The sequence below is a fragment of the Emys orbicularis genome, chromosome 4 (genome assembly GCF_028017835.1).
Source record: "Emys orbicularis isolate rEmyOrb1 chromosome 4, rEmyOrb1.hap1, whole genome shotgun sequence".
Classification (NCBI taxonomy): Eukaryota; Metazoa; Chordata; order Testudines; family Emydidae; genus Emys; species Emys orbicularis.
This window is the reverse complement of record NC_088686.1, coordinates 21,550,535-21,572,500: the sequence shown is the minus strand read 5'-3', so window position 1 is coordinate 21,572,500 and position 21,966 is coordinate 21,550,535. Positions and strand designations below refer to the sequence as shown.

The 21,966-nt window shown below is 44.1% G+C and overlaps 1 protein-coding gene across 2 annotated transcripts in view; it reads left to right on the top strand.

Annotated features, from left to right (window-relative positions):
* Positions 1–21,966, top strand: part of MARK3 (microtubule affinity regulating kinase 3) — a 108,470-nt gene that overhangs the window by 63,094 nt on the left and 23,410 nt on the right. For both annotated transcript variants that reach the window (XM_065404475.1, XM_065404474.1), the window contains 3 exons: positions 228–340; positions 8,072–8,225; positions 16,461–16,678. In XM_065404475.1, the coding sequence (XP_065260547.1) occupies positions 228–340; positions 8,072–8,225; positions 16,461–16,678 (485 nt within the window). The remainder of the gene's footprint in view (positions 1–227; positions 341–8,071; positions 8,226–16,460; positions 16,679–21,966) is intronic.

The following is a 21,966-nucleotide window of genomic DNA, read 5'->3' as shown; positions in this document are numbered from 1 at the left end:
AGTATTTTGAGTTCATGTACTGTATAATCAGATTTGATTTGTGCTTAATATGTATATTTAGGTATTTGAAAAACAACTTTACTATTAGTATCTAATTAGACATTGTTCCCACATTTAGATATTTTGTTCCATTGTTAGAAATAAACAGGTTTTTGAACATGGAAACACTCAACCAGTGTGTATCTATTAAAGCATATTATGACTTACAAACTCCTTCTTTCTTTCAGATATTATGGTTGGAATGGGATACTCTCAAGAAGAAATTCAAGAATCCCTTAGTAAAATGAAATATGATGAAATCACAGCTACATACTTATTGTTAGGGAGAAAATCATCAGAGGTGAGTATAGAACAGGAAAAAAGTTAAAAATATTCTGATGTTAAATGCAGAAAAACTATTCAGAGCAAAAGATAACTTTCACTTGAATTAACTATGGTTCCTTTTTGAGAAATTGTTTACGTGAATTCCACTATTGGGTGCATGGTCCACCATGTGGACAAGATCAAATTATTTTGGCCGGTAATGTCCGTTGTGACTGCACCTGTGTCCTAAATGTCCTTGTGTGTCCCCCCTACCCAAGGGCATAAAGGACAAAGCAAGCCCCATTGTCCATCAATTCTTCAAGTGCTTGTCTATATATATTCCACTATTGATGTGCATGCACTCAGTACAATCCTATTTGCATTCTTTTACCCTGCAGCATCCATTCAGGGCCACACCTGTGCACAGTGAGCTTCCTCATACCTCTAGCCGAAGACCTAAAATATGGGGTGATCCCAACTTCCCCTCAGTTCACCGCCCCATGTCTTGCAGTGTGTGAGCCTCTTCCCTCACTGTGTCATTTACCCATTGTTTTGTAAATAGATATTTAATAGCTGGTGATTAGTGTTTAATTTTTTGATGGCATTTCCTTTCTTCTTCAACAAGAAGGAATTTTATTTTGTCTAAGCATCTGTCCTGGTACCTGATTGATAGTAATGACTGAACACAAGTCTCCAAGCTTTAGGAATTGCTCTTCATGTGAGATAGTAATGCCTCTAAATTGTGGGTATACCAGATGCTTACTGTGTCTGGGTGAGGGGCAGATAACAGAGAAATGTCATCTGTAAATTATTTTCTAAGAGAAACCAAAGATCCGGGGAGGCTTTCCTGAAAGTGATCCTGCTGGAGAGATTAAAGCATCCCTCTTGAGACCCTGAGATAGCTGTGGCAGCAGAAATTTCTGAGCACGCCTCATCTAAAAGAGCTCTTGTTGGCTCCTCTACTTGTAGAGTTGAAATAGCTGCCCATAAAGATCTGATAAAATCTCAAGGGATAGGGAAGGAAAGAACAGAGTCCACACAGGGAAGAGAGATAGGTCTCTATCACCAGGTCCTTTTTCAGGAGCCACAAATCCTCTTGAGCCTCAGTTGAAAAGCGTAGCAGCAGGCCCGAAAAGGGATGCTCTGTAACCCAGTCAGGCATCAAACACAGTGCTTCTATGCAGTCTTCCCTTGTATTGATGCCATCCTCTCATAAAACTTTAGTACTGAATATGCCAATGCGAAAGTCAGACAAGTGGTCAAAAGACTAACTGGTCTTTTCAGGATTGGACTTCTGACAGCCTCTCTTTAACTCCTTTGTCCCTGGTTGTGGGGTTACACTCCTCCCCCCCACCTCCACACACACCTCTGCTGGGGCTTCTGCTAGGACTCAGAAACACACACACTCTGCACTCAGGGATGTGGGTTAACAGCAGGATTGGAATAAACATACTACTGGGAGCTGTCAATAAGAGGGGGACCAAGAACAGCCAATTGGAAAAGAATGTTCAGGGCATTGGGAGAGAAGGAAATTGGGCAGTATGTTCACTGGAGTCAGGTTGAGAACAGGTGATTAGGGAGTATTCCAAGGGGGAAGGAAGCAGGGCAGAATGTTCAGGGGGCAACAGAACCAAATGTGCAGTGATTCCATGTGGTAGAAGAGTAATAAAATGGAAGAAATTAAGAGCAAAAGAAGATGGCTTGGAGCTTTTTTTTTTTCTCCTTAAGCGTCATGAGACACTTTTCAAAAAGGAGAATATGTTTGTCAGATCAAAGATAGTCGCAAATAAACTATTTCTCCATCTAAACAGTTGTTTTAGGTGCCTCAAATATACAGTATAATCTTGAATGGAGCAAAAGTGGTCCAAGCTGTTGAAAATGTGAGGAGAGGCAGTCTCTCTAGGATGTAGTCCACATTGAAATTTTGATAGCCCATGTCTTAGCCAGAATCTACTGAGCAATCTTTAGAAATGATCTTTTAAAATAGATTTTTATCCTAATTTTTTTTCAAACGTGTGTATGCACTCAATGGGGATTGTGCATATATTAATCTTTTAGTTTCAAAGATCTGCTGGTTTTTTATTACACATATGGAGGAAGCGTGGTCACTTTTTTGTTTTAGGGAATGGGGGAGGAGGGGAATTTACATTTCACCTTTGTAGAACTCAGAGCTGAAAAACAGGAAAACTCTCTACCCTCTATAGTGAACAAGCATTGAACATTTCAGTGCAGAGAGGAGATTTATTGGAAAGGGGGAAGCTTGTGTAAATGGGATTATAACTGTTTTGCAGCCTCACCTGTAGCAGTCAGTGTCAGGTGACCTCTGTTATTTTAAAATAGCTGTAAAACTGCAATAGTGGAGAAAATTAACCTAAACACAATTTAGCATATCACATTCATTTCCCTTGATTTAGCAAGTAGATTGTATGAACCCTTGTGACTGTAGTCCAACAAAAAAGCATTACTACGCTGCTTAGCTATGTTAAGTCATTGTTAAATTTAATGTAGATGCATTTTTCTCATAACATTCTTCAATGTGGTGCCTCATGACATCAGCAGTCCTGATTAAAATTATACCAAAAATAGATTCCCAGAGTGAAGGAATAGTTGCTGACCTAGGAATATACACACAATCCCAATTCTGCTGTTCCTTATGTTCCAGTTGCATTCCAATTTGCAGAGTCATTTATTTTCTCACGGGTGTGGCAGTTTTGCCACATAATCCTTCATATGTGCCATCTCCTTCATGCAACCAATACAGAGTAAGGGTAGTGATTGGTTGAGTTACCTCTTATCACAATGGTCTAGGACTCTTGGCATGACATAGATAAATGCCTTGGTGTTGCACAGGTATAATTAGTAGGGCTGTCAAGCGATTAAAAAAAATAATCTTTTTAATAGTGCAATTAATTGCGCTGTTAAACAATAGAACATGTAAATATTTTTGGATGTTTTCTACACTTTCAAATATATTGATTTTAATTACAACACAGAATATAAAGTGTACAGTGCTCACTTTATATTTATTTTTGATTACAAATAGTTGCACTGAAAAAAACAAAAGAAATGATATTTTTTCAATTCACCTAATACAAGTACTGTAGTGCAATCTCTTTATTATGAAAGTTGAACTTACAAATGTAGAATTACGTACAAAAAAACTGCATTCAAAAATAAAACAATGTATAACTTTAGAGCCTACAAGTCCACTCATTCCTACTTCAACCAGTAGCTCAGACAAACAAGTTTGGTTACAATTTGCAGGAGACAATGCTGCCTGCTTCCTGTTTATAATGTCATCTGAAAGTGAGAACATGCGTTCGCATGGCACTGTTGTAGCTGGCGTTGCAAGACATTTACGTGCCAGATGTGCTAAAGGTTCATATGTCCCTTTATGATTCAACCACCATTCCAGAGGACATGCGTCCATGCTGATGACGGGTTCTGCTCAATAACGATCCAAAGCAGAACGGACCGACGCATATTCAATTTCATCATCTGAGTCAGATGCCACCAGCAGAAGGTTGATTTTCTTTTTTGGTGGTTCGGGTTCTGTAGTTTCCACATCTGAGTGTTCATAGAATCATCGAATCATAGAATATCAGGGTTGGAAGGGACCTCAGGAGGTCATCTAGTCCAACCCCCTGCTCAAAGCAGGACCAATTCCCAACTAAATCATCCCAGCCAGGGCTTTGTCAAGCCGGGCCTTAAAAACCTCCAAGGAAGGAGACTCCACCTCCCTAGGTAACGCATTCCAGTGCTTCACCACCCTCCTAGTGAAATAGTGTTTCCTAATATCCAACCTAGACCTCCCCCACTGCAACTTGAGACCATTGCTCCTTGTTCTGTCATCTGCCACCATTAAGAACAGCCGAGTTCCATCCTCTTTGGAACCCCCCTTCAGGTAGTTGAAGGCTGCTATCAAATCCCCCCTCATTCTTCTCTTCTGGAGACTAAACAATCCCAGTTCCCTCAGCCTCTCCTCATAAGTCATGCGCTCCAGACCCCTAATCATTTTTGTTGCCCTCCGCTGGACTCTTTCCAATTTTTCCACATCCTTCTTGTAGTGTGGGGCCCAAAACTGGACACAGTACTCCAGATGAGGCCTCACCAATGTCGAATAAAGGGGAACGATCATGTCCCTCGATCTGCTGGCAGTGCCCCTACTTATACAGCCCAAAATGCCGTTAGCCATCTTGGCAACAAGAGCACACTGTTGACTCATATCCAGCTTCTCGTCCACTGTGACCCCTAGGTCCTTTTCTGCAGAACTGCTACCTAGCCATTCGGTCCCTAGTCTGTAGCTGTGCATGGGATTCTTCCGTCCTAAGTGCAGGACTCTGCACTTGTCCTCGTTGAACCTCATCAGGTTTCTTTTGGCCCAATCCTCTAATTTGTCTAGGTCCCTCTGTATCCGATCCCTACCCTCTAGTGTATCTACCACGCCTCCTAGTTTAGTGTCATCGGCAAACTTGCTGAGAGTGCAGTCCACACCATCCTCCAGATCATTAATAAAGATATTAAACAAAACCGGCCCCAGGACCGACCCTTGGGGCACTCCGCTTGAAACTGGCTGCCAACTAGACATGGAGCCATTGATCACTACCCGTTGAGCCCGACGATCTAGCCAGCTTTCTATCCACCTTACAGTCCATTCATCCAGCCCATACTTCTTTAACTTGGCAGCAAGAATACTGTGGGAGACCGTATCAAAAGCTTTGCTAAAGTCAAGGAATAACACATCCACTGCTTTCCCCTCATCCACAGAGCCAGTTATCTCATCATAGAAGGCAATTCGGTTAGTCAGGCACGACTTCCCCTTGGTGAATTCATGCTGACTGTTCCTGATCACTTTCCTCTCCTCTAAGTGTTTCATAATTGATTCCTTGAGGACCTGCTCTAAGTGTTGCTCTTTTAAGACTTCTGAAAGCATGCGCCACACCTCGTCCCTCTCAGATTTTGGACAGCACTTCAGATTCTTAAACCTTGGATCGAGTGCTGTAGCTGTTTTTAGAAATCTCACATTGGTACCATCTTTGTGTTTTGTCAAATCTGCTGTGAAAGTGTTCTTAAAACAAACATGTGCTCGGTCATCATCCGAGGCTGCTATAACATGAAATATATGGCAGAATGCGGGTAAAACAGAACAGGAGACCTACATTTCTTCCCCAAGGAGTTCAGTCACAAATTTAAGTAATGCATTATTTTTTTAACGAGCATCCTCAGCATGGAAGCATGTCCTCTGGAATGGTGGCCGAAGCATGAAGGGGCATATGAATGTTTAGCATATCTGGCGCACAAATACCTTGCAACACCGGCTGCAAAAGTGCCATGCGAACGCCTGTTCTTGCTTTCAGGTGATGACGTAAATAAGAAGCAGGCAGCAGTATCTCCCATAAATGTAAACAAACTTGTTTGTCTTAGCAATTGGCTGAACAAGAAGTAGGACTGAGTGTACTTGTAGGCTTTAAAGTTTTACATTGTTTTATTTTTGATTGCAGTTATGTAACACAAATAATCTACATTTGTAAGTTACACTTTCATGATAGAGATTGCACTACAGTACTTGTATGAGGTGATTTGAAAAATATTATTTCTTTTGTTTTTACAGTACAAATATTTGTAATAAAAAATAATATAAAGTGAGCACTGTACACTGTATTCTGTGCTGTAATAGAAATCAATATACTTGAAAATGTAGAAAAATATCCAAAATATTTAATAAATTTCAATTGGTATTCTATTGTATAACAGTGTGATTAATAGCGATTAATTTTTAATCACAATTTTTTGAGTTAATCGCGTGAGTTAACTGCGATTAATCGACAGCCCTAATAATTAGTAAAGTCCAAATGGGTGAGAACTTAAAAATTGGACTATAATAAAACTCAGATCTCAGTGATTGAACCTATTGATATTCTGAACAGAAAGAGCTCTCAGCTATCCTTGTAGCTGTTTTCATTGCTTCACACTTACTCAACACACGTTCTAGTTGTCAGTGAAAATCCTGAAATCTTATTATATAGATTAACAGGACACTGAGGATACAAATCTGCCTACACAGGCTACTGCCTTTAGAATGGCTACCAAAACATGGCAGACGCTACGTCTGATCTCCTTCCCACCTTGTCTCCCCCACCTAGCCACGGGTATTTAAAACAACGTAATCAATCTCTTAATATAATGCTTTAATGGGAGGAGAGGGTAAGGAGATATGGAGACTGGTTGGGGTAATGTGAGAATCATATATGAAGAGATGTAAGGGCAGTTGCCAGCCAGAGAGAGAATTCTATTCAGAATATCAATAGGTTCAATCATCACTGAGATCTGAGTTTTATTATAGTCCAGTTTTTAAGTTCTCACCCATTTGGACTTTACTAATTATTAGGGCTGTCGATTAATCGCAGTTAACTCACGCGATTAACTCAAAAAATTAATTGTGATTAAAAATTAATCGCGATTAATCACATTGTTATACCATAGTCATGTATAATGGGGAGTGCATGGCACTATAATAACTTGAGTGCTTCCTGGCTGAAAGATAACTAAGACCCTACCTAATTTGTGATAGTGCGGAAATTGCAGATCTCAGCAATATTAGGCTTCCACTGCAATTCTGTCAGCCGCCTGGGGCTGGCCGCTGATGGCCAAGGCTCCCGCTGTCAGCCCCATGCATTAATGAATGTAATGTAGTTGCACAAAATGTCTGGTTATCAAAAAAATTTAGAGGGCATAACATAATACTGGAATAGTAACAGAGGGGTAGCCGTGTTAGTCTGAATATGTAAAAAGCAACAGAGGGTCCTGTGGCACCTTTAAGACTAACAGAAGTATTAGAGTATAAGCTTTCATGGGTGAATGCCCACTTCATCAGACGCAAGGGTCTGATGAAGTGGGCATTCACCCACGAAAGCTTATGCTCTAATACTTCTGTTAGTCTTAAAGGTCCCACAGGACCCTCTGTTGCTTTTTACATAATACTGGAATGTTTATATTGTTCCAGCAAATTTTTCTTAAAAAAATAAGTCTTCTCTGATTTCCAAGTTACCATAATTAATAAAGGTCTGTTATTACTTTTCTGCAATTTTCCATGTCTAATCTGTGACTCTCAGCCACAGTTATTTGACAATCATCCCATCATTCAAGTAGGGCCTTGGCAATAACTTTATTGTGGGCTAAAACACCATATTTTGACTTCAGCACTATAGCCTATCATATGCTGGTTACCTTTAAACAAAAACACCTTCAAATATTGGTTAAGCATTTTAACGTATTTTTAAAATGATCGATTTTTGAATTGTAGGACCAAAAGTTTGGTAGGCACTCTATACTCACTTTGGGGCAGGGACTACAGTCTAATGTCTGTATAAATGGAAGCAAACTGTTCAGAAGCAAACACCCTCTTCTCTCCCCAACCTTATCCCGTAAGGAAGGGGTAGAAGATATTTGTTTCTCAGCAAAATAACGTTTTCATAAAATGCTTCTAACATTTCAGAAGTAAATTGAACTGTGCAATGTTTTGTGTAGCTATTGTAGCTTTGTACAGATTTGGTTACTTATTTACCAACAGTTGAGTGAAAAATGAATAGAGCACTACTCGTATTTCTACTGGTCTTTTAGGCACAGAACTGGATCTGACTAGTGCACTTTTAAGGAACATTTTAGCGTGAGAACCTTTTGAAATTTTGCTTACTTAGGATTATGTTCAGAATCTCTGGACGTTGTTAAATTCATTTTGATTGAACCTCATTTTTAAATTTTCTCTTAGTTGGATGCTAGTGATTCAAGCTCCAGCAGCAATCTTTCCCTTGCTAAAGTTAGGCCAAGTAGTGATCTCAACAATAGCACTGGACAATCGCCTCATCACAAAGTGCAGAGAAGCATATCTTCCAGCCAAAAACAGCGACGGTACAGCGATCATGGTGAGTGACCCTGTTTCAGTGTGATGACGCACACCTACTATAAAATGTTCGATATTTCCTTACAGCCTTCACCTTTTAAAAGGGACCAACTTGCTTATGGTCTGGTCAGTTACAACCTAGTGACTAATTCATTGTTTTACAATGATCATGTATTCTTATGTATACTTAAGACCTCCTCAGAGATACCTTCTAAAGCTGTACTGAGTGAACCAGCTTATTCTATTATTATGGCAATATTTTCTCCTGCCTGTGGGGCCATCCTAGGAAAGTCTTGCTACACAAGTTAAACAACATCATGCAAGTTCTCTTGTTCAATATCAAGTACATCCCGCACCATCCCCCCCACTTCCATTATGGCCATACAGCTTTTGTTTCCTTTTGGCACTAATAGGTCAGCCTTTGTCTAAAAGAACTTGGAAAACTGTCTGTCCCCCAGTATTTCTTCTTGTTTCCTGTGGGGGCTGTCACTTGAATGCCCTGCAAAGGTCCAGTTTTTAGAGAGTACCAGTGACTCCAGCCAAACTTAAAACTTTTCTGCCTCATGGGTATGCAGAACAGTCACACAGAGTTTACTAAATATCTTATAAATCTTCCTGCCTATACACTAACGTACAAAGGGAATCTCCTTTTGACCTGAATATACCACAGTGGTTATTTGCAGGCAGGAGAGGTTGCTTTCCTCTCCCTGTGTCTCCTCGGATTACATTGTCTTTTTGTTAAATTTTCTAATCTGTAGAATCAGTTTGTTAGTTTTGTTTGAAGAGAGAAACCAAAACACTTGAATGGTTTTGACTTTATTTTTATCCCCATTAAAGTGTGTCAGGAGAGAAAGGAAAGTCTGACTTTCAAAATATAACATCCACATCTCAACTCCTTACATTTTAATAGCTGGGAAAGGATTTGTACAAATAGTTGGGCTGTTGGACATTTTGCCTGATCTTCAGGTGTACCAGAACAGCTTTCTGCCATTCTTCCCCAATTCCACAGGCATGTGGGGGCCTACAGCACAAATTAGGGTAGGTTGTGTGCCAGCAATAATTGCCCTCGGGTGCCATTCCACCATCTCAGAGTGCCTGGAATTTAGCTTGGTCTGGCTGGGCTCTGGAATGCCCATTGAACTGGGAGGGATTAGAAACAAGTGACAAAGAACCTGCCATGACAACTTTATGCAATTAGAGATCCCTTGCTCAAAGGAAATCCGTAACTGGGTTTAGACTAGCTTTCCCAACCTATTGTGCCAGTGGCAAGAAAGGGAATAAAGCACAGCCAAATATATGGCCCAACACTTCAAGTAAAAGAGGAATGACTAGAAAAGTACAATAGGCAGTGTTCAAATGTTGGACTTCTGGAGCTAAGCAAAACAAGACAAGAGCCTTAAGGGGACCTTAAAGAGTGTTTAACACCAGTTTTTTCTTACGTTAAAATCTGAGGAACATCTCCAACTAAAGAATTTAAATAGTTTTATATTCACCACCCATCTGTCCTTACCGGAGAAAATGTATACAAATTCTGTATCTTTGGTGGAAAATTGCATTAAAGGGAGCTTTAAGAGTTGGCTTAAATCTCCAATTTATTAAATTTTTAAAAATTGACTTTGTTTTTGAGCAACTCAAGTTTTACACTTTTTTTAAAAGGCAGAGATTAATAATATTCAGAAGTTTGGAAAAGTTCTTCGAGTGCTTGCTCATGTCCATTCCATTGTCTGTGTGTGCGCTCGCCATATGCACTGGTGCCGGATTTTTTCCCCTCAGTGATATCTGTAGGGGACTGGGTCTGGTGCCCTCTGGAATGGCACGCATATGTGCCGGTATAAGGGGTGCCGCTAGCTCCCCTCTCCCTCAGTTCCTTCTTACCGCCAATGACAGTGCTGGAATGTCTCCTTGCTTCGGCACGCTTTCCTATCTCTGCTGTGTTTAGTAGTGAATTTGTTGTATATAGTTGTTTAAAGTTGTACAGTTAATAGTTCCCTTAGTGTTAGAACTAGTTAGTCCCGTACAGGACTTAGCCTAGGGACAGGGCATGCCCTGGGCTTCAAACCTTGTGACTGTTGCAAAAACCTATGCCAGTCAGTGATCCCCATAGAAGCTGCCTGAAGTGTTTAGGGGAAACCCACATGAGCGACAAGTGTCGCATTTGCAAGAGCTTCAGGCCGCCGACCGAGAAGGAGCAGGACATTTGTCTCCGAGCGCTCCTTATGGAGTCGGTCCTTGCACCGGCCTCAGAGCCAACAAGATTGGACTCTGCTCCAAGTACTGTGGCCCCGGTGCGGAGCGCGCTGCCGGCAGCGACCTCTGACCGGCGCCAATCCCCATCCCCAGTACCAGGTAAAAAGCAAAGAGAGGCCGGGAGGGGGCGTTCTCCTATGTCCCGTAAAGGGAAGGAGAGAGCCGGAGAGCGAAGACCCGCGTAGGACAGTTCTTCCCCTCTGGACGGTGGCCAGGCTCTGACTGCTGTTGAGCTATCAAGCCCACTTCAAGACCCACCCGCCACCCCGGGAAGTGGCAGAGGTAATCGACACTTGGCGGTGCCATCCACACCGGAGGCCTTTCAGGCTGCTAAGAACATACTGTCCCTTCTGGTGCAGCCCACGCCGGCCACTGAGGTGCCTCGTTTGCGGGGTAAACCTTCCCTGGGACCCTTCTAGCCGTCTCTATCAATGCAGCACTGCTCCCCACCTCAGGGAGTTCCCCGCCAGCGCTCGCCTGAACAGTGCCACCAGCCCCTGGTTGGCTTGCCTGCCAGAGTTCCCAGCGTCAGTCCCCAGACTCTAGGCAGCGTTCCTCAGGCTCTAGGTGTCGATTGCCAGCAGCCTGGCGCAGACCCAAAGAGGTGTGTCACCAGTCCCCAGAGCACCGGTGGCAGGAGCGTCGAAGTCACTCTCCCAGCCCACGGCACCGTTCCAGAGGGTCCAGACGCTGGTCCCTGGAACCACGTCGCCGGATTGCCGGTATGGATCACTGCGGGCACATTGATGGTCTCTGAGATGTCAGTGTTCTCACTCCCGTTCCAGTTCACAGTCTATGGAGCAGCACCACTCTCTAAGCATGAGGCATCAATCGCCGGGGTACCATCACCAAATGCCAACGCCGGTCACAGGGTCGCAGCACCGAGAGCCATTGCCCCCGTACAGGTCCCCAGTGGAGGTCCGTGGGCAGAGCCAACGAGATCGGGGTACACAGGCAGCCTTGGTACCGTCCTGGTCCCCCAGACAAGTCTCTCCCTCCTCAGGCTCGGACAGTGAGGAGGAGAACCTGCCCACAGCCCAAGCGCTCCATTGGCATTCCCTTCTTTGCCACCAGTGGCAGCATGAGCCCAGGGCCAGTGGCCGGCCCCCTGGCTGCTATGGAACCCTTGGGGGTTTCCCCACCCATCGCAGGGGCATAAGTTGGTCTCAGGGGCATCTGAAAGACGGTCGGTGATGGTCTCTCGCCCGCCCTCTGACTTGGACATGGAGTCAAAGCAGGCTCCCCAGGGTCAGCCAGCCTCAGCCGAGGCTCCCCTAGCAGAAACGGTGGAGCTGGCAGATCCATCTGTACCTGCCTCATCGTCATCTTTGCCCAATGAGGTGATAGCGGGGTCCTCTCACACAGTCCCCCAGGATGATGCCAGGGCCCTCCAGGAGCTTTTGAAGAGGGTCGCATCAAACCTGGGGCTGGAAGCCAAGGAACTGGTGGAGCCCTCAGACTCCCTGTTCGATGTGCTAAGTTCAGCAGCCCCCTCCAAGATGGCATTGCTGGTGCATGAGGGAGTGATTAAAATTACAAAAGCCCTGTGGCAGACACCCTCCTCCTTCCATCCCCATCTCCAAGTGGGTGGAAAGAAAATACTACATCCCCAGTAAGGGATACGAGTATCTTTATACCCACGCTGCCCTAACTGGTTGTGTCGGCAGCCAGTGGGCATGATAGACAGGGCCAACCCAGATCAACGCCTAAGAATAAGGAGGCAAAGAGGCGTGATCTCTTTGGGAGAAAGATTTATTCTATGTCCAGCCTCTAGCTGACAGTGGCCAACCATCAGGCCTTACTTGGCCGTTGTTATTTTACTATTTGGCAATCGATGGCAGAGATTGTGGATTTGCTTCCTGAGGAGCCCAGGAAGGAATTCCTGGCTATCATAGATGCAGTGCTGTGGCCAGGGCAGCCCTCCAAGAAGCCTCAGATGTGGCAGATTCTGCGGCCTGGACAATGGCTTCGGCCATTTCTATGCGGCGTGCGTTCTGGTTGCATTTCTGTGCGTCGGGCCTGTCGATGGAGGTTCAGCAATCCATCCAGGACCTCCCTTTCAATGGCCTGGCACTCTTTTCGGGACAGACAGTAAATTACATGGCCTGAAAGACTCTAGGGCAATCTTGCGCTCCCTGGGCCTTTACACACCGGGGCCGTCAAGAAAGCAGTTTAAGCCACAACAGTCCCACAGGTTCAGGAGCCAACCTCAATCAGAGCCCTTCTGCAAGAAGGGCAAGGGCTATAAGCGCTGGCCAGCCACCTTAGCTCACTCGAGCTCGAGCCATAACCAACCGGGTAACGAGCAGGCATTCTGAGGGTGCTCTCAAGCCTGTGTCCTGGATCCAGCCCCCTTGTCATTTTCCAACCATTTGTCCCCCTTCCTCCCTGCCGGGACCTCTATAATATCGGACCAGTGGGTCCTCCTGCACGGTAGCAGGGAGATATACCCTCCAGTCTATTTCTCCCGCCCCCCCTCCCCTATCCCTATTCAGGGACCCTTCTCACAAGCATCTGCTCACTCAGGAGATGCAAGGCTTTCTGAGGGTGGGAGCCGTGGAGGAAGTCCCTTTGCATTTGAGGGGGAAAGGGTTTTACTCCCGCTATTTCTTTACACAAAAAGCCAAGGGGGGGGTCTACGCCCCATTCTTGACCTGCGGAGCCTCAACAAGTATCTCAAGAAGTTGAAGTTCCTCACGGTCTCCTTGGCCTCCATCATTCCTTCCCTGAATCCAGGAGACTGGTACGCCACCCTTGACCTGAAAGATGCTTACTTTCACATATCGATATTTCACAGACACAGATGGTTCCTACATAGAGCAATTCTCTGTGCTCCCTTTTGGTCTAGCAATGGCACCAAGGGTTTACGAAGTGCATGTTGGTGGTGGAGGCCTACCTCAGAGGTCGGGGTATCCAGATCTACCCATACCTCGACGACTGGCTCATCAGGGGCCGGTCCAGGTCCAGCACAGCATCCAGATGTTGCGAGCCACTTGTCAAGCTCTGGGCCTGTTGATAAACGAACAAAAATCAACGTTGATCCCGGTCCAATGGATAGTTTATCGGAGCAGTAGTCGACTCTGCCTGAGTGAGAGCATTCCTGCCAGAGGCCAGATTCAGGACAATGTCAGATCTGATTGTCAGTGCCACTTCCTGGGTGTCTCTGACTATTGGGGCACATGGCAGCATGCACGTACGTTGTCTGACATGTGAGACTTAGGCTGCGTACCCTCCAGATGTGGCCAGCATCGGTGTACTCCCTGACCAGATATCACCTGGACAAGGTCATGACGATCCCCCCATGGGTACTTACCTCTCTGCAGTGGTGGTCCAACCCAATTCTGGTGTTGGAAGGGGTGCTGTTCGCGAGCCCGTGACCCACAGTCTCCCTGATTTCGGATGCATCCGACTTAGATTGGGGAGCACATCTCAGTACACTATGGACTCCAGGGTTATGGTCCGGAGAGGAGCTTGTATTACATATAAACGTCAAGGAGCTCGGACCCATCCATCAGGTTTGTGGTCTCTCTCTCCACCTCACAGCTTGGATACTGGGTGGCTGAATCCAGAGGAACAGGCCTGCTCTAGTCAGGTGCAGCAAGTTCTCTTGGAGAGCAGAAAGCCCTCCACCAGAGCAACTTATCTGGCAAAGTGGAAGCTGGGTGTCAAAGCAGGATATCTCCCTGACCCAGTCATCTCTGCAGTCCATCCTGGATTAGCTGCTTCACTTAAAGCATCAGGGCCTTGCCTTCTCTTCAATCAAGGTGCACCTGGCAGCCATATTGGCCTTCCACCTTGCATCCCGGGTAGACTGGTGTTCTTGCATTAGACGTTGATCAGGTTCCTGAAAGGCCTTGAAAGACTTTCTGCCAATCCGGGACCCGGTCTCCTAATGGGACCTCAGCCTGGTCGTCTCCAGGCTCGCGGGTCCGCCCTTTGAGCCTATGGCTTCTTGTTCCCTTTCCCACTTGTCCTGGAAGGTTGCTCTCCTTGTAGCTATTACTTCGGCAAGACATGTCTCCGAGATTAAAGCCCTCACTTTAGAGCCCCCATACACGGTATTCTACAAGGACGAGGTCCAGGTGGGGCCCCATCTGGCCTTCCTGCCAAAGGTGGTGTCGCACTTCCTTGTCAACCAGGCTATCTTCCTCCCGGCATTCTGTTCAAAGCCTCACATGACCAATGAGGCGAGGCAGCTGCACACTCTAGATGTCAGGCACACCCTGGCTTTCTACCTGGTACGCCCCAAGCCCTTCCGCAGATCGACCCAGCTCTTCATCGTAAGAGCTGACAGGATGAAGAGTCTTCCGGTGTCCTCTCAGAGGATTTCCAATTGGATCACCACTTGAATTCATACTTGTTAGGAGTTGGCACAGGCTGTGCCTCCACTGATAGTGTAGGCTCACTAGACGAGGGCTCAGGCGGCTTTGACTGCCTTCCTGGCACATGTCCCTACCCAGTACATCTATAGGGCCGCGATGTGGCCTTCAGTACACACGTTCACGGCGCATTACGCTATCACCCAGCAAGCCAGAGATGATGCTGGATTTGGCAGAGCTGTGTTGCAATCAACACATCCTTGAACTCCTACCCGCCTCCAATGGTACTGCTTGGGAGTCATCTACAATGTAATGGACGTGAGCAAGCCCTTGAAGATAAGACAGTTACCTTTCATAACTGTTGTTCTTTGAGATGTGTTGCTTATGTCCATTCCATGACCCACCCTCCTTTCCCCCTGCTGGTTTTCGGCAAGAAGGAACTAAGGGAGGGGGAGTCGGCAACACCCCTTATACCGGTGCAGATGTGCGCCACTCCACAGGGCACCAGAGCCCGGTCCCCTATGGATACCACTGAGGGGAAAACTTCCTGCACCAGTATATGTGGCAAGCGCACGCATCTACAATGGAATGGACATGAGTAAGGCTAAGATTGTCACGGAGGTTGCGGAAGTCACAAAATCCATGACTTTCTGCGACCTCCGTGACACTGGGGGGCCCCGCAACTGACCGGCCAGCGATGGCGGCGGCGATCCCGAGCTGCCCAGCTGCCGCTGCTGGAAGCCAGGGGCCCCCTGCAACTGGCAGCGGCAGAGGGACCCCGGAGCTGCTCAACAGCCACGGGTGGGGGAGCCCCCCCCTGCAGCTGCCCAGCCGCCGCCGCTGGCAGGGGAATGTTGGGAATCATTAAGAAAGGGATAGATAAAACAGAAAATATATTGCCTCTATATAAATCCATGGTATGCCCACATCCTGAATACTGCATGCCAATGTGGTTGCCCCATCTCAAAAAAGATATATTGGAATTGGAAAAGGTTCAGAAAAGGGCAATAAAAATTATTAGAGGTCTGGAATGGCTTCCATATGAGGGGAGACTAATAAGACTGGAACTTTTCAGCTTGGAAAAGATGACGACTAAGGGGGGATATGATAGAAATCTATATAAAATCCTGACTGGTGTGGAGAAAGTAAACAAGGAAGTGTTATTTACTCTTTCTCATAACACAAGAACTAGGGGGCACCAAATGAAATTAATAGGCAGCAGGTTTAAAACAAACAAAAGGACGTATTTCTTCACACAACGCAGAGTCAACCTGTGGAATTCTTGCCAGAGGATGTTGTGAAAGCCAAGACCATAACAGGTTTCAAAAAAGAACTAGATAAATTCATGGAGGATAGGTCCATCAATGGCTATTCGCCAGGATGGGCAGGGATGGTTTCCCTAGCTTCTGTTTGCCAGAGGCTGGGAATGAGCGACGGAACGGATCACTTGATGATTACCTGTTCTGTTCATTTCCTCTGGGGCACCTGGCATTGACCGCTGTCGGAAAACATGGTACCAGGCTAGATGGACCTTTAGTCTGACCCAGTATGGCCCTTCTTATGTTCTATGATCCTCTGACCTTTAAGTTTCATTTATTTTGACTTTTAAGGTATGTGCATATAAATGTATTTGCATAATGAATAACAAGCTTGATAACGTCCACATTTGGAAAAAAATGTTTTCTTTTTAGCTGGACCATCTATCCCTCCAGTAGTGGCGTATCCAAAAAGAAGCCAGACTAGCACTACAGACAGTGACCTGAAAGAAGATGGAATTCAGACAAGGAAATCTAGCAGTAGTGCTGTTGGGGGACGAGGAATTGCTCCGGCTAGCCCCATGCTCGGAAATGCTAACAATCCAAATAAGGCTGATATTCCTGAACGTAAGAAAAGTTCGGCTGTCCCCAGTGTAAGTGGAAGCATTTATTCTTTAAAGCATATGAACATGAAACACTTTAAGAGTAGGAGAATGTCACTCAACCCAATGGCCTGTCATTGGTTTTTGGTTTATTTGTTTTTTAATGCTTTTATCTTCATCTCACTTCATTCCCCAGGAGCAAATGTAAGTATCTCATATACTTATTTGTATACTATTTGCTTCAGTCACCTGCCCAGGAACTTAATTCTTTTGCCTATTGCCATTTCTGAAATAGTTCATTAGGATAGGAACCAGAGGTACATTTTAAATAAATCCAAGACAAGAAAAGGAACTAAGAGGCTATCCTATGGAGCAGAATAGTATGGGTCATGGGTGATCTCTGAAATCTCACCTGCTCTTTTGGGTTTCCTCCTCCCAAAAAAGGGATCCCTGCCACAACTTTTATATCCCATATCCTTTTGTATGTACTGATAAAAAGGATCACCTGTACTTTGCACTAGGCATTCCTTAACACATTTTAAAAATGCAATTATACGTATTACTCCATGGACTCCTGCCCAGTAATTAACATATTACCAAACAGCTGTAGCTTTAAGAGCTTCTTCTCTCCCCTTCCCCCCCCCCCCCCCCCCCAAACAAAAAAAACTTATTTGAACTTAGTTTTTGCTTAAATACAGTGCTCAGCTTTGGGACTTGAGTCCTCTTAAAATGATCCTCTGATCTTTCTGCTGCAGTGCTTTGAGCTGATTAGTTTCAGTGAAACTCTCCCACAATAACTTCCAGATCCTTCAGCTGGTAAGTTACTAGGGAGCTGAGGTGATTCCTTCCTTCCGCACCTGTTATCTACCTTAGCTCAGTTCCCAGACCAGCTTGTCTCCAATCAACTGAACGTTTTGCTTGATTGCCACCTTTATAACTAAGGTTGAAAAACAATATTCATAATAAGTCTGTTTCCACAAACTCAAACTTTCTGGAACATTCAGCTTCTGCACAGAAATCTTCCCTGCATTGTGAATTTTTTAAAATATCAACAAAATCTCTTCAGCCATTATCCAGCTTGGGATGGTATGTTTCTTTAAAGATGCCATCCTGGCAAGATTATTGCACTTGGATTCCATGGTCGCAATATAAAAAATGGCAGAATTTCCCTAATTCAAACCTTTTTAGTCCTCTGAGGCCAAAAAGTAGCTCAGCAGAAGGCCTTCAACCTCTCTTATTGGTTGTGTACCAGCAGCAGCCACTACTTCCAGTTCCTGGAACCTTCCAGCCAAGTCATTCTCAGCTACAGGCTGGGAATGAACTCCTCCTGTAAGAGGGATCCCCTCCCTCTGCCTTCTCTTCAGCTGTGGTTCATACATCTGCTCTGACAGTGCTATGTGTATTGTTTTCTGACCCCCACCCCCCTTCCTTCTGATCAGTGTTAAACTTCCTGTTAATTGTTCCTCTCTCTCTTGGCGTTCTGGGTTGTCTGGTCCCAGAGTGTTAGGGCCTTTAAATTGGTTTTGTCCTACCACTGGCCTTCACTCCAGTAATCTTTTTTTGTTTTGTTTGGCAGTAGTACGTTTTTGCTCCACACTCAGTATTATTGCCCTTTTTTTTCCCAGCCCTTTTGCATTATAGCCTCAGTGCTTCATTCTTTGGTATTTTGGCTTGCTCTGTTACACCAGCTAGATCCTGACATCAGTGGCTTTATTCCAGTGGTTTCTAGTTTTACATTGTAATTGAAATCAAAATTTGGGCTATAGTGACAGATCCATGGAATACCTGCTTTGTTCATGGTAAAAGGTCCGACTTGCACACTGAATCGAACAGTGGCACTAATATAATCAGAAACGGCATTATAACACCACACAAAAGGGTGGAGTTATAGTTCCTGGTTCTTTTAACGTTTAACCATATAAACTTAACAGGGTTTCCAATGTGAGTTCTTGTGTAGTCATTTTTAGAGTTCATTGTTATAACTGGTGTGTATAGGAAGCTGTTACTTCCCCGACAGTTCAGGAATTGGCTAGAAAATTTAAGGGCTGTGGTAGTTGGCATGCAGCCAGAAAAAAGTGGGTTGTCTTGTGCTGACCTACCACTCTGAGTGCAAAAAATCCTTCAGGTACAGAAGTTCCATCCTGCCTCACTGATTGCATAAAGCCTAAAATTGATAATCCCTTGAGATAACTTCCGAGAAGCAGAATTACTAGTAACTTCTCCTTTCCTTTTTTTTTTTTTTTTTTTTTTTTTTTTTAAATTAACCACTTTTTTTATACAAAGCTACTGCAAAATGGCAGAACTTTGAAACTTGGTATGGGCATAGTCCTTGTTGAAGCCTAATGTATGATTTTGAAAAAGTCTAACTCTTCTTTAACTGTTAGAACCATTAAACAATTGCATGCTAAGCTTGTACAGAAGAATATTAAGTCTGCAAGTATACACTTCAAGGCAAATGTTGTGCATGTGTGTGCAGCTGATTAGTGTGTGTGGGTTTAGGGAACATAGAAGTTGTGCTTCTAAAGCTGGTTGCGCGTGCAGGCCCTTGCAAGTCAGATAGCTCTGCAAACTGAACAGCTGTGCAGTAAGAATCAGATTAGATCCACTAGCAAAATACTTGTCAAATTTATTTTGCTTTAAAAAGTTGCTGGAAACTAATATGTAGTCTGCTCAATTAAAATCTAAAAAAATAAGGCTTTAGCAGCAACATAATTCTGCTATATTACTCATGCATACTATTCATGGATTGTTCGATATTGCCAAACGTATACCTTATTGCTGTCTCCCAACCTAAAGGGCCTTCAGAATAGTTCAGGATGGCAGGTCAGAGGAAGGCAATTATAGTGGGTGAAAGAGGCTTCAGGACCCTAGCTCTGACAGATTTTCTGCAAATGTGTTATGACATCTTTAGAAGAACCAGCAAGTGACTCCTTGAAAGCCACTCACCTTTCCTCCTTCCTCTGGTTGTCTCTCCTAATGTAGCTGACTGCACATGCAGCTAACTCGTCCAATGCAGCTGCAGCAGCCTGCCAGCCCAAGCTTCTCTTCAGTATGCTCATGGTGCTCTCTGCCTTTGATGGCATCAGAGGATGCTCCTTATTCCCAGAAACATGTAGCCACCACCTTCAAGTGTACTCTGCAAAGTCCCACTCATGGGATGCATTCTGGTAGCAGTGCCTGTTAGAGAGCTCACTCACCCCTCCTGCTCCCCCCTGCATTCCTCTGTGTTCTCCGGATGTGCCTATAAAAGGGGGTGTGCCCTCTGCCACCTCAACTCTATCCAGCTGTGACAGCAGACAGATGTGAACTTCTGTGGATCCACTGAACCTGAATTTTCTCTCTTGAAGAATAGTGTCTTAGCTTAGTGTGTGTTTATAGTGTTAGTGTTTAGTTTTAAGTTAAGCTTAGGGTATGTCTCACTTAACATGCTGCAGCCGCACCACTGTTGTGCTCCGACAGAGAAAAGCTAGAAAAAGGGGGTGGATAGGCTCAGCTGTCATTCTATCACATAGTGGCTCCAAAAAAAAAAAAAATTGGGAACCAACAAGTTAATAAATTGTGCCGTAAGATGTACATCATACCACATGCAGGGCAGAGTTGCCAAGTTAATAGTGCTGTTACAACCTTTTGTATTGCCTGGCAAGTTTAATGCATCGTTAAGGTTGCATAGTTAACAGTTTTCATTTTTGTATGCATGTATGCGTAAAATATATTGGCAGATTCCTGCGGTCTTTATACAGACAAACTCCCACTGAAGTCAGTATATGTTACAAGTGAAAGCTCTGTAGAAAGCTTGACCCAAATTCTGTAGCAAGGCCTCTGGTTTCTTAGCAATCCAGGGCAGCAGACTAGAGGTTTTCTGGCAGCTTCAGATAAATTAAAAATTGTTTCATACTGCATTAAATATGAAAATGAATAATACAATTAGTTTATAATTTGCTGTTGCTTAATTTGGTGTTAAATTCAACTTTTTACACTTCCCCTCCATTTTTATCTTTCACCATGTCATGGATTTTTCTGTCTTCAGCTGGCTGTTTTGCCTGCAATGTTCAGTAAGTTAATGCAGTGTTAACTTTGAAGCCTAATAATAATAAACATTAACACCCCATTCAAATGAATGGTGACTGTTCATATTTAGAACTGTTATTTCAGCTATTGGCAGGCTCGAGCACATGACTCTGCATCAGCTTATAACCAGTTCAAGTTTTTAAAGTTTGCAACAGCAAGTGCTAGACACTTCTTTTAAATGACACCTTGGATTCAAGTGTACAGTTCTGAAGAAAGAAATGGATTTTTGGTATATTCTGCAGCTGTGGAATTGTGGGGAATTTGGAACCTGATTATAAACTGATATGTGTTGGAACTTTGCCTGAGAGAGGACTGCAAGGAGCTGTTTCATATATATTGAATAACAGGTTTTTTACTGACCCCCCTTGGAACCTTTTTTCAACTTGAAAAGTTTGTCAATGGCTACGCTTTGCCTTTTTTCTCCTAGGCCCATTTTTCCTCGGTATCTTTTTACCCTTTATTCCATTGCACACTACTGTAGCCATTCGTTTTTATGCGGAACCTTATTTCAAATTCTTTTTTAAAATGCATTGAGTTTCCCTTGTCTATCACAGCAGTAATTCTTCAAAGAACTACAACGGGTTAGTTAAGTCCTCTTCCTAAATTCTTACTGGCAATCTGTAATCGACAGGGGCTTATCCATGTGTTCACTGATAACATCCCTTAAACTGGTTTCCAAGATTTTTCCCAGCAGTGGATGTTTAAACTCAGTAACCTCTCTTGTGTCATGCTTTGTCCCTCAATCCTTTTTAAAAACAAAGCACAGTAATGGATTTATTTTCCATTTTCCAATCCTGTGGAATTTATCTGAAATCCAGTGAACTGGAATGAGAAGGGGGGAGTCAAAGATTCACCAGTTTGCTTGCTTGCTTCCTCTAAAACCCCTGGGTGCATGTTTATCTGGATCTCATGCTTTTTCTACATTAAGTGCATCTAACTCTTTTTTTATATAATTCTGTTATCTGTGCACTACCTAGTTCCTCAGTCGTTCCTGGAAAATTGACCGCCAAGTTGGGCATATCTCCACCCTCTTCCTCTGCAAAGACAGAGGCAAAGTAATTAATTCTATTCTTTATCCCCCTCTAAGGTCTCCATTTTCATTTTAAGTGGCCCTGTGGTTCTCTTGTCCTCTGTCTAATGTTTGTGTGTATATTTATATTTGAAAAAATGTCTTAACTGAGATTTTCTGGAATTTGCCTTTTTTTTTTAATTGTTCATTATTGGTTTCAAAACTTTAAACTCCTTTATGGCATTAGTATTTTTAAGAGACT